This window comes from Mesoplodon bidens (genome assembly GCF_964165515.1).
Source record: "Mesoplodon bidens genome assembly, chromosome: 5".
Taxonomy (NCBI): Eukaryota; Metazoa; Chordata; class Mammalia; order Artiodactyla; family Ziphiidae; genus Mesoplodon; species Mesoplodon bidens.
In genome coordinates this window covers 84,306,917-84,319,087 of record NC_138161.1, presented here as the reverse complement: position 1 = coordinate 84,319,087, position 12,171 = coordinate 84,306,917, and the positions used below count along the sequence as shown (strand labels likewise).

General features: G+C 38.4%; 1 protein-coding gene across 1 annotated transcript in view; it reads left to right on the top strand.

Annotated features, from left to right (window-relative positions):
- Window positions 1-1,117: 1,117 nt before the first annotated feature.
- ZBBX (zinc finger B-box domain containing) overlaps window positions 1,118-12,171 on the top strand; it is a 110,317-nt gene continuing 99,263 nt past the window's right edge. Inside the window, exons 1-2 of the mRNA XM_081235840.1 lie at window positions 1,118-1,153; window positions 8,258-8,374. Of these exons, the coding sequence (XP_081091966.1) occupies window positions 8,307-8,374 (68 nt within the window). The 5' untranslated portion in view covers window positions 1,118-1,153; window positions 8,258-8,306. The remainder of the gene's footprint in view (window positions 1,154-8,257; window positions 8,375-12,171) is intronic.

Genomic DNA, 12,171 nt, shown 5'->3' with positions numbered 1-12,171 from the left:
ATAACCACCATAGCCTCAAAACCACCATATTTTTCAAATATTTAGCACATACTGTTGGCCTGGCTTAGTGCCAAAGACTTACCATACATTGTTTCATTTACTCTTCCATGTTACACCATGTGTGAACTAAACGTATCCTTACCTCATTTAATCAATTAAACTGGGTCTTACAGTTTCCCCAAGGTCGCATAGTAGGTGAGTTGTGGCAGGACCAGGACTCAAACTCAGGTCTGCCTTCATTTCAAAGCCCAGTCATAGCCACATGACTATCATTGTCTTTTCTTATCCATGCTGGTTATAATCTTATATAGCTGACTGCCAATGGAAAATATTTGATGTGTTCTTAAATGAGTATTGGCAGGCACATTAATGTGGAAAGCAGTGGTGCAAGAGTTAGTGTCTTAACTATAATACTTGAGATTATTAGTCCAGTAACAAGATAGATTCAGTGTGGAGAAGCATAGAATTTTTTTTGACTGACTCACTGCAGAACCAACGAGACATCCTACTTGCAGCATATATATAAACAGACATTAAAAACTACAGCATATTTAGGAAGCCAAAAATAAGTTCACCACAGGTGACACTCTGGAAAAGTTGGAGAAGTGTGAGTTGATATTCTCTCTCCCCGCCCCCCCCCTTTATCTCTCTCTCTCTCAACTCTTAAACTCACATACCCCCATGCGTCCTGTATTTGATATAAGGAAAAGAGAGTTCTAGGCTTGTCAAAGACTTAGATTCTAGTCCTGACTTTGCCTATTGTGACCTTTGATGAGTGACTGAACAGTATGTATGTGGGACTTCTGAACTACTTGAGTTAATTCTTCTTGCGTCTGCCATTTGCTAGCTTTGTAATTTTGGGTTGTTATTCAAACTTTCTGAAATATGGTAGGGGCTCAGTAAGTGTTAGCCAAGTGTTACCCACTCTAGCACAAAGCTTCCGGCACCTGCCCTTTCTTTCTCTTCTCCTCCTCTCCCTCTTCCTGCTTCTCTGCAGGGCTCCCTTGCTCCCTCTGCGGGCCGAGAGCCGCAGTACCAAGCCTTCTGGTTGCTATGGGTACCGAGGTAACGCGGTAACCAAGGAGACCAAGGCGGAAGCTCCAGGCAGCTCGCTGCGGCAGACGACGGCGACGCACAAGTCTCCGGGCTCCAGGTGGGTCGGCTGGCTGCGGTGGCGGCGGGCCTCGCAGTCGGCGTAGCGGGCAGCACGCCGGGTCTGGGTGGTGCGGGGAGCGGGCCGGAAGGCGGGAAAGGAGACTGGGCCCCAGGGGAGCTGGGGGCGCCGGCCCAGCGGGTGTTTGTTGAGCTCCTGGCTTGTGCCCGACACAGTACCAGGCCCGCGGGCTGCAGGAAGCGGCCTAGACTCCCGGAGTTGGGAGTCTTCTTTTTTTCCAAAGCAAAGACTTCCCAGCCCTTGATGCTAATGGAGACATGAACGAGGGTGAACCCTAAACAGTGAAACCCGGGCCTTCGTCACATCACTTGTACCCTTTCTACAACCCAGCCTTTTCGAATGAAGTCTTTTTTTTGAGGTACGTGGGCCTCTCACTGTTGTGGCCTCTCCCGTTGCGGAGCACAGGCTCCGGACGCGCAGGCTCAGCGGCCGTGGCTCACGGGCCCAGCTGCTCCGTGGCATGTGGGATCCTCTCAGACCGGGACACGAACCTGCGTCCCCTGCATCGGCAGGCGGACCCTCAACCACTGCGCCACCAGGGAAACCCTCGAATGAAGTCTTTTTGAGTCTTATTTGAAAAATTTGGTTCCCTGACAAACTATTATCACACCTTCTTTTGTAGCCTTCTTTCTGCCTGGGCGGCCACATGCATACACTTCATTCTAGAAGTCCACTCCTCCCTAAAGGTCACGGTGAGGGGTGCCAGATTCCTGAGAAATCTGAAGCTGTGGAAGTTTTTTATTCTTCCTCCCATCAGCATTAGAGGAGCTTAGATATACTGTATAGGTTCAGTTATGTATTTTTTATTTGTGGAGTTATCAAGACTCATTAAAAAAAATCCTATAAAGTTGATGCCTACCCAGGATTAAAACTATGTAAACTGTATGCTTATGGAAGATGAGAAAACACACAATGCACACACCTCTACTTCCCTCTAGCACCTTATCTTAGAGGCTACTAGAGGTCTGCCCTGACCTCCCATAATATTGCCAGTTGTATTACAAATTAATTATTTGAAAGAATCTCGGTCCTTTATTTCCTTCAAAACATTTAATACTTCCTACAATTATTTTATTTGCTTTTAAATTTTTTCCTACTTCCTTCACCAGAGTGTAAGTTTAGTGAGGGTTAGTACTGTACCTGTCTGGTTCACCTTGTTCCTCAGTGCTTAACCTGATACCTGGCACATGGAGAAAAGAAAACAAAAAGATTTGTTGAATTGGGAAAGAGGGTGTGTTTGTTTTAAATTTTTTTTCATGGAGTTGATTATACAGTAAATTCAAAGCAGTAGAAAAATATTAAATACTAAAACCTAGCACATTGACAGTACACTATGTGTAGATACTCTACTAATTGCTAGGGATTCAAAGATCAGTGGTAGGACTACCCTCAAATATCTGCCATACTTGGGGAAATAACATCTATATAAGCAAAGCAGCAAAAATAACACAAGACAGAATATAGTAGCAAGTGAGTGTAATACACATTATGTCCTTAAAGGAGAGAAGCTCGTTTCTGATGGAAGAAACCTTCATGGTAGAGGTGGCCTTTGAACTGGGCCCTGAATAGAATAAAGCTTGGTGAGCTGAGACGTGGAAAATAAAGCATAAGGCATAATGGATAATGGAGAATCTTAAGTACCAAGCTGAGTGCTGGGTATTTTTTTTCCTGTGTTTAGGGGGAACTATTTAGAGGCAAAATTCAGAGCAATCTGACACTCAAAAGGGTTTCAATGGTGTTTAAATAAATTGCTGTAAAATTTAGAAAATAGTTTTGGTAAAACAGTTCTTACTCTAAATTTCCTTTTTATGATAGGTTAAGAGTATGAAAGGGGGGAGAATCTGAATGATATGAATTAGTTATTTTAAGTATGTAGAACAATTTAGGTTTTAAATCCTAAGAGGAGCTAACAGGACTGAGAATAAAATTGTAATTTCTGGCTTTGCCACCAATCTTGGATGGGTGCCTTAATTTTCCCATGCCTAAAATATTCACAAGAGAGCACCTAGGATAACAGTAGATTGTATGAGAATGGATGGGAGAAATAAACTATAAATATATAAAAGGACAGGTTTCTAAAAGGTATGATTTATAAATTTAAAACTTGTATATATATATATATATATATATATATATATTTTTTTTTTTTTTTTTTTTTTTTTTTTTTGCGGTACACGGGCCTCTCACTGCTGTGGCCTCTCCCGTTGCGGAGCACAGGCTCTGGACGCGCAGGCTCAGCGGCCATGGCTCACTGGCCCAGCCGCTGTGCGGCATGTGGCATCTTCCCGGACCGGGACACAAACCCGTGTCCCCTGCATTGGCAGGTGGACTCTCAACCACTGCGTCACCAGGGAAGGCCCTAAAACTTGTATTTTTTTATAATCATATAAAGTTTTTAGTTGATACAGAATAATAATTATATATTACTTTATTATTGTGCCTTTCAAACTTTTTTAAGCTCTAGAAGAGTTTCTTAAGTCTGACCCAGAGGCTCGTTATGTAAAAATAGATGAAATCAGGGCAGCTGTGGGTAAAGCAGAGCCTTGATGCTCCTCTCATTTGCTTCTCAAGGTAGTTTCTAAGGCTGCCCCCTTCTCTAACCCTGAACTCTCTGAAGCCCTTTATAGGCCACGAATCAGAGACCTTTTGTTCAGTATTCTGCAAATTAGGAGGGGGAGATCCCTACCTTTTTATACTGGATAAACAAACTGAAGCTCAGAGACCCTCTGACACAAAGATCTTCTGAACTTAAACCCAGCATCTTTTAATATCACCTATCATTTTTATTTTATTTAAAACAATTTTTATTGAAATATAGTTCATTTAAAATGTTTTATTGGCTTCAGGTGTACAGCAAAGTAATTCAGTTATATATATATATGTATATATATATTCTTTTCGATTATAGGTTATTACAAGATATTGAGTATAGTTCCCTGTGCTATATAGTAGGTCCTTGTTGGTTTTCTATTTTGTATATAGTAGTGTGTATACTTTAATCCCAAACTCCTAATTTATCCCTTCCCCCACCCTTTCTCCTTTGGTAAATGCAAGTTTGTTTTCAATGTCTGTGAGTCTATTTCTGTTTTGTAAATAAGTTCATTTGTGTCATTTTTTTAGATTCCACATATAAGCAGTATCATGTGGTATTTGTCTTTCTCTGACTTACTTCACTTAGTATGATAATCTCTATGTCGATCCATGTTGCTACAAATGGCCTTATTTCATCCTTTTTCAGGGCTTAGTAATATTTCATTGTTATTCTCCATGGAACTACTTATCATTTTTAGTCGGAAATTATCTTAAAAGGATATCTTGCCCCTTGATATTTAAAGCCAAACTTTTTCAGTTGTTCTTAAGGGAACTGGCACATAGAAGGTAAAAAGTGGGTGACTTGGGTACCATTTAGTGCCCTGAAGCAGTGTTTAATTATCAAATATTTTGGTTGGTTGAAAGATTGAATGCAGACTGGATGTTAATCTCTGATTTACTTTCAGGGTCTATGGTAGGAGAAAATGACATATATTTATTTAGTAGGGCACTCAAGCATAAGATGTTATGCTAAGGACCATGTGTCATTAGATTAGTCCTTTCCTTAGATTAAAAAAATATATATATATACACATATATATTTAAAATAAGGATTATATCAGGCAGAGAAACTGTTAAAATTCTTTTATTAATTTAACTATTTTTAATTAAATTCATTTTCATTTAACTTTTCTTGGTTAGGCCTTTGATTTCTAAGTACTATGGTAAATACCCATCCCCCAAATCTTGCTTATTAGACCCCTTGAAAATATGTGCTAAAGTAAAGAAAAATCCTTATTTATTGGCTTTTAAGTTTTCAGCTCTAAGATGATCTGGGTTGTTAGAAGAATCAACTAACCTTAGATAAGTTTTCAGTTATATGAAAACAGTGGTTTCCCAAATATCCCATTCTGCCAATGGTGTGATGGTAAATTCTCTGAGTCTAGGGCAGCTCTTGAATACTCTGAGTTTCTAGATTTATAGAGCATAAATTCCTTGTTTCCATTCTGTTGCGGCAGGCCTTGATGCTTGGGTTGCTTTCCCAAAATGGGAACTTATGTAGAAGGATCATTCAAACCGTCATGGGCAGTTCTGGGTCATATTGTGTGTATGTGTCTGGGGAAGAAGAAGGCTGGGGACAAAAATGATGCAGTCTAATAAATCAGGTAACTAGCAAATTTTCCAAATAACTACTGAACTTTTGGTATTCAATTATAAGAAAAAATTTATTGATCAAGGACACATGGAATTATGAGGTTTGCATAACAGAGAGTATATCTGTATTTCCATGGTTCCATTAAGTGACTAAAGCTTTGTGCCTTGCTATTCTTCCTGCTGACATTGTTATATCCTTGCTGTCCCAAGAACGGTGACTAATTCTCTGTTGGTTTCAGGAAAGGAAACAGGCAGAAGAGCATGACTCACAATTATAATCTTCCTTTTTTTCTTCATGCAAGAAAATTGGCCTTTGTTTGTGGCTTGATAAAACATTTAATTGAGAAGAAGCCTTACTAATTGCATTCAGTGAAGTGAAATGCCCCCTGAATAAGGCTATTTATTGGCTAAATCACATTATCAGCAGAGCTATAAATCTGAATCATCTCATCCTAATGAAATTTACAGATTTTTCTTTCATTCATTTCAGTCCTTGTGTATCAGTTCAGCTTTAAAATTGTATACCTCAATGCATAAATGAAGTTAAGGCAATTTAAGTTATTTTAATTAATCAGACATATTAACTTTGGGGATTCTTTTATTTTACTTTTTGATGATAATGGTAATGATAACATTATGGAACTTTTCAAGAAAAACTTAACTGACAGTAGATGAGTGTCCAGCTGTTGGATTTCCTGATTTAGATCAAAAAGGGATACATAGACTCTCTGTTACTCTATGTCCTAGAAGTTTTTAAAAGGTGCCTTTTGTAGTCTCTGATAGAAATGAGACGAAGGTTTTACCTACAAAGAAGGGGCAGAAGCAAACCAAATTTTGTTTTTCATTCCTGTGGCATCTTTGACACTGATTTTGGCTTTGAGAGACAGGACTTGGTGGTTGAGAAATGAATCTGACTTAGACGTCTCTCCTAAGTACTTTCTTCTTTCAGAATGTCTCACGGTATTGTCTTTATTTCTCCTTGACTGTGAGTCCTTTGAGGGAAGACACCATGTCTTATTTACCATTGTGACTTCAGTACCCACAATAGGGCTCACAAAGGAGCAGCTAAATAACTGTCGATTGAAGGCACAAATATACTTTGTCCTATGATGCAGCCATTACATTACTTACCGTATAAAATTATTTTGTATAATTCCATTATGGGATTCTCTTCAGAGAATAAATTCCCTTAGAATTTCCTCTAAGGAATTAAACATCTACCCTTTCAGGCTAAATCTGATTTCTGGAGGTAGAGTAATTTGAAACTAGATTTGAGTGAACAAAGTAGTTGCTTCTGCTGGCCACCATCATTTTTAGTTTTGAATGAGGTATAGCAAAGTGGATTTGTGTGTTTGTTGGATATATGATGGACTCTGCAGACAGTCTCAAAAGAGGCATTCCAAAAATGTTTTGATCAGTGGTTGCATCATTGGAATTGTAAAATAATCTCCCAGAGATTCGATTCATTCGATTGTGTTGACTTTAATGTCACAGTAGACTTAACACTTGATTACTCCTGTTCTGATGTCTTCTCTGCTTAAGTCTTTGAGCATACCTTCTAGGCTTATTTCCTGTTCTTCCTTCTAAAAGTTTCAGTGATTCTCATTAGCTACAGAACACATTCCAAATGCTTTAACTTGGGATTTAACGTCACCCATTATTGGGCCTCAGCCTACATTTCCAAGTTTACACCTACTTTCCCCCCTCCATTCAAGAGCTGTTTTCTTCTAGCAGTGAGGAAAGTTCATCCCATCCATATCTTTATATATATTAGCCCCCCTTCACCTTAAAGCCCCACTTTAAATGCTAGCCAGCTTGAATTCTCTTCTTTTGCTCCCCTCTTATATCTGTAAGTTTTATAGCCTTTGTAATTCCTACCTTGTTTTATGGCTTTGTATATAGGTCTTATATGCCCTATTTGACTCTACACTATTTGAGCCCAGAGAACAGATCTCCTTGGGCCTTGACTCCTTCATGTTTCTCAGTACAGTGCTGTGCATATAGCAGAGCCTTAATAAATATTTATAGGGGTTATGAGCACATGGGAGCACATATATAAAATGACGGTATCAAGTGGTTTGGGCATTTATGACTATGGACTCTATTATATTGCCTCATATTTAAGAGTGTTTGGAAATTTTTATTCATATAAAAATCTAATAGTTGTGCATGTGATTCAGCAGTTCAACATTACAGAGTAAATTATTATAGAACCGTGAGTAATTGGGATACTCAGGAAATAGGGTGTTCTGAATAATTTAATTTTCTGGCTAACTTGGAGTTAGGCAAAAAATCTTTTTTGTTTCATTTCTTGTTGAAAAATTCTTTCAAAATATGCTAATTTTTGATCTTAGGCAAAGAGCATCATTAAATTTTTCTTTGATAAATGAGTATACTTGAATGCCTTTGGGTAATTATTGCATACCTTAATTCTCATTTTACATTACTGTATATGTAAAAAAAAGGTTTTCAAGTTTGTATTGTGTTTCTAAGGTTCTTTTCACTGCCTACCTAGCTTTGGATATTATTTTTGGCTGGGAACAAATACCTGATATATATTGTTATCATCTTAATCATAGAAAGAGCCAGAATATGTGCTCTATTTGTCTTAAGGAATTCATTCTTCACTTTCAGTTTCCACAGTCTTTTGCTATATAATTATTGGTAAAATTTTAGTTCCATCAGATATGTTATAGTTATAACTATATTAGCATATAAATATTTGTATAACACAATGCATTTATCATTTATAATTTCTTGTTGTTTAACCATTGATTCGATTTTTTCCCTCATAATGTTTTCTTGTTTAAAAATTTTCCTGAGTTATATGTATTTTCAAATTTGTAACGTTAACCACTTTATGTTGACATAATTCTTTTGCCTTTGTTACTTTTTCAGAAGTTTTCGCAAATCACGATAATTTTTAGACAATACTAAGACATTAATCATGAACACCAAAGATTTTGTGGTTCTTCCATGGGGAAAACCTGGAAATTCTTTAAAGCTAAAATATAAGTAAGTGCATATGTGTTTAGTACTTAAATAGAATAGTTGCTAAAGTTTCTGTATTTTATAATTTAAAGTATTCTTTTCATATGAGGCTGTTTAGAGTTGAGATAAAATTTTGTGAATTCTCATCTCCATTTTCTTCACATTGTTCTATTTTAAGAGAGTAGGTTTGAAATATTATAAATCTATAATGGTTTAAAAATGAGGACTAAAAATACTTATGACACAAGAATCTATGCAAATTGGGTTCATCAACTATTGAAGCAATACAACAGAAAGTTACAAATATTTTTGTAACACTTATACAAAATTAGAAAAGAATCACCCTGAAGAAACTGAAAGAAATTGAAATTTAGGGAGACTGTTAAAGCGAGAGACGAGACCTTTAAACAGGGAATAGAAATCACTAACTACCTTTGCACTTTGCATTGTTAAAGGACTTTACGTTGAATTCACCTTTCCCAGGACAGATACCTTCTGTCGTAGGTTGCTTTGGAGATGCATTCGGCCTGAGTCAAGCAATTCTGGGTATCCTAGAAATTTCAGGACATGGTGGGGTACCAGAAGGTTCACTATATCATTTCCCTTTGAGATCATCTAGAGCCACTGGGAATTCCTAAGGCCTTCCTCTCAAATATGATTCAGGGCCAGCCATCATAGGTTGGGGGCAGACTGTCAATGTTTAATTTTAGTTTCTGAGTTCCCTGATCCAGATAAATAGTCCTGTGGTTACTCAGTGTCTTCATAGCTTTCCTAATTCTCCCTTTACTTTTGAGATACTGTGTGGAAAAGCATTTTGTCAACTGGAAAAATTTATATGGCATTATCATTATTAGGTTTACTAGTTTTTGGTAGGGAGGGGAGCTATCCAATTGCTAGTATTACCACTTTTACTTTTTTAATGCAAAAAGAGAAGGGACAATGCATTTTGGTGATAAGTTTTAAGTCTGTGTGTATATACCTATAAACATTCATCCAACAAACATTTGTTAACTACACATAGTCTATACACTGTGCTAAGGAACAATGGGTACAAAAGAAGAAAGTCACAATCTTTGCCCTCAGGTAGCTTGTGGAGGATGTGAATAAGTAAAATTACATTTACAAAGTAGTGTGAAACATGGTGTGATATTAAAGCACAGGTAGCTATGAGAACATGGCCCAAACTGCTAGGCCAGGGGTGAGGAGGTCTCCAAGCTTTGCCTGAAAGATGCAGTTAGTTGAGTAGTTACTGGGTGAAACTTGTTCAAAGGCACACAGACACGTAGTCTGGGGACTTTCAGACATATCCAGTTTACTAAGATTTATAGAACAAAATTGGTGAGAATGGCAAGTCATGTAGCTAATAAATTAACTTGTATGCCACACTAAGGAGTTTGAGATTTATCTTGGAGACGAGGGGAATCACTGTTCCCTGGCCTGCATGTCTCCCTGGTCTATCCATGAACCACAACCCATAGAAACTAGGGCGGGAACACCCATTTTATGGTAGTTACTCTGGAGTTTCTCTTCTTGCCCTTTCCTTGTTCCAAGTCTTTCTTATTTGACAATTGTCTCAACAATTGTCTTAATGTTGTCTTATGTTTTGGTGTTCTCCAATTCCTCTCTACTCTTTTCCAACCTCCACACCATTTCTGTGGGCTGTTTCTGCCTCTTGGATTTGTTGTGTTGACACAGTCCCTGTGGGATCAACTTTAGTTGCCCTTCTGGCTCTGTGTCTAAGGATGTCTCCAGGAAGAATCTTTTGCCTTGCTCCAGACCCATGGAATTGCACCATCAACTTGACCACTTGGTCAGTAGGCCAGTTGCTTTTCTTCAGTCGCACCCCCTTCCTCTACCGTAGTGGGGACTTTCAAAACATCAAAAGTTTTATAAGCAAACAAGTGACAGAATCACATGTGTGCTTTTGAACTCTTCCTCTGGAGGCCATGTGGAAAGTGTTGTGGGCCACTGAGACTTTGAGCCACTAATCCTGAACTGTGTCCCCAGCCCACCCCAGAGTGAATTAGTTCAGGAAATGGCATCACTGCCCTCTTGGTTGCTCTTGGGATTACCTCAGGTTCCTTCCTTGTCCCTTCCTTGGTCAGTCACGTACTTCTGGTCAGTCTCCAAGTTCAGTTAAGTCTATTTTCTTATATTTCTCAAATGTTCCCATTTTTCTCTCCACTGTCTCTGTCCAGTCAGACCAGCACAGTCTCTCTGTTATTAGGATTACTGAGATAGTCTCCTAACTGGCTGCCTTGCACTCAGCCTTACACCCTCTGATTAATATTCCATTATACAGCCAGAGTGATCTTTCTAAAGTAAAAGTATTATCAAGTCTCAATTCTCTTAAAACCTTTACAAATTCTTATTGCTCATAGAATACAAATCCCAATTCCTCATCATGGCCCACACAGCTCTTCATAATCTGGCCACTGTCCACCTCAGCAGTTCCAATTCTTGCCACTCTCCCCATCCTGCACTTAATGCCTGGGCACATGGAACTTCTAGTTCCTGGACCCACACATCACTCTCTTCTACTTGTACCCACACTTTTCTTTCTTCCTGGAACACTGCTCTCACCACTTCCCTTTGACTGGCTAAGTCCTTTCATCCCTTGGAACTCAGCTTAGTCTTCACTTCCACCAGGTACTGTTCCTACGGCCCCAGGGGCTGGGTATATGCCCTTTCTGTGTGCTCAGGTATCTCCCTGTACCTCTCCAATGAAAACACCATTATACTATACTTCAATTACCTTCATGCTTGTCTACATTCCTTTCTATGATGGAAACTCCATTGGGTCTCACATCCTATCACTTATGACAGTGCTTGTTTGTAATAGGGGCTGAATTACTCCTTGTGGAACAGATATAATGAAAATAATTCCTCTCTCTCTCAATATCTTCACCAGCTTTTCTGAACGCTCTAGACAGTTTTCGCCTCCTGTCACTTTCCATAAATCTTCCTGGACTGTCCACTTGGGGACATATCTTTGGCCCGCTTGCTCTTTGGTGGATTGCTCACCCCCTCTCAATTATTTCCCTCTCTTATCTTCATTATTCTTATTTTGGTTCCTTGCCATGGCACACATACCCAAGTAGCCCACACTACTTGATTATAATAAGACACTAATGAAATAACGAAGGAAGAGATTTAAACTCATGATAGAGAATGAAAGCTAGAGAACTAGGTTGGTTTACTTCTATGAAAGAGAGACTCAGTGACTAATGCTGACAAGGGACCAGAATTGTAGAATGAAGAAAATAGCTTGTGTCAAAAGCTTGATGAACTTCAGATATTATTACGAAAGCTCTTGTACAGGAATCTGTAAGGGGGCTCTACCTTGTCCTCAGAAACTTTTCTTCTTATTGCTTTCCTTCAGTGGAAACAATAGGTGATGCTTGGCTCAGTTCCCATTTATCCCTTTGATGGCTCCTGTTCCAAAACACTTGATAGGTGTTTTCTTCCTAGTAGGCTCCAAGCAGGCCCTTCTCTCTCTTTCTCTCTCTCTCTTTCTCTTTTAGTATTATAGATACATGGCATAAAGGTAGAAATTTATCGAAGTTTTCCAAGATGATTAATTTAGCAAAAATGTGTATTCTGCCCATACAGAATAGTTATTTTAAACACTATGATTCAAAGTATTAATACCTGAATCCTTTAAAGACAGTATGAAAATTAGAAAATAATTTTTATTTTATTTTCTATTTGTGTGTCATGGATATCTGTACATATATAAAGACATAGCTCATGTATAACGTGAATTATGATTTGAGACCTCTAACAATGTAATAAAACAAAAGTCTAAGATTTGAAGAGAT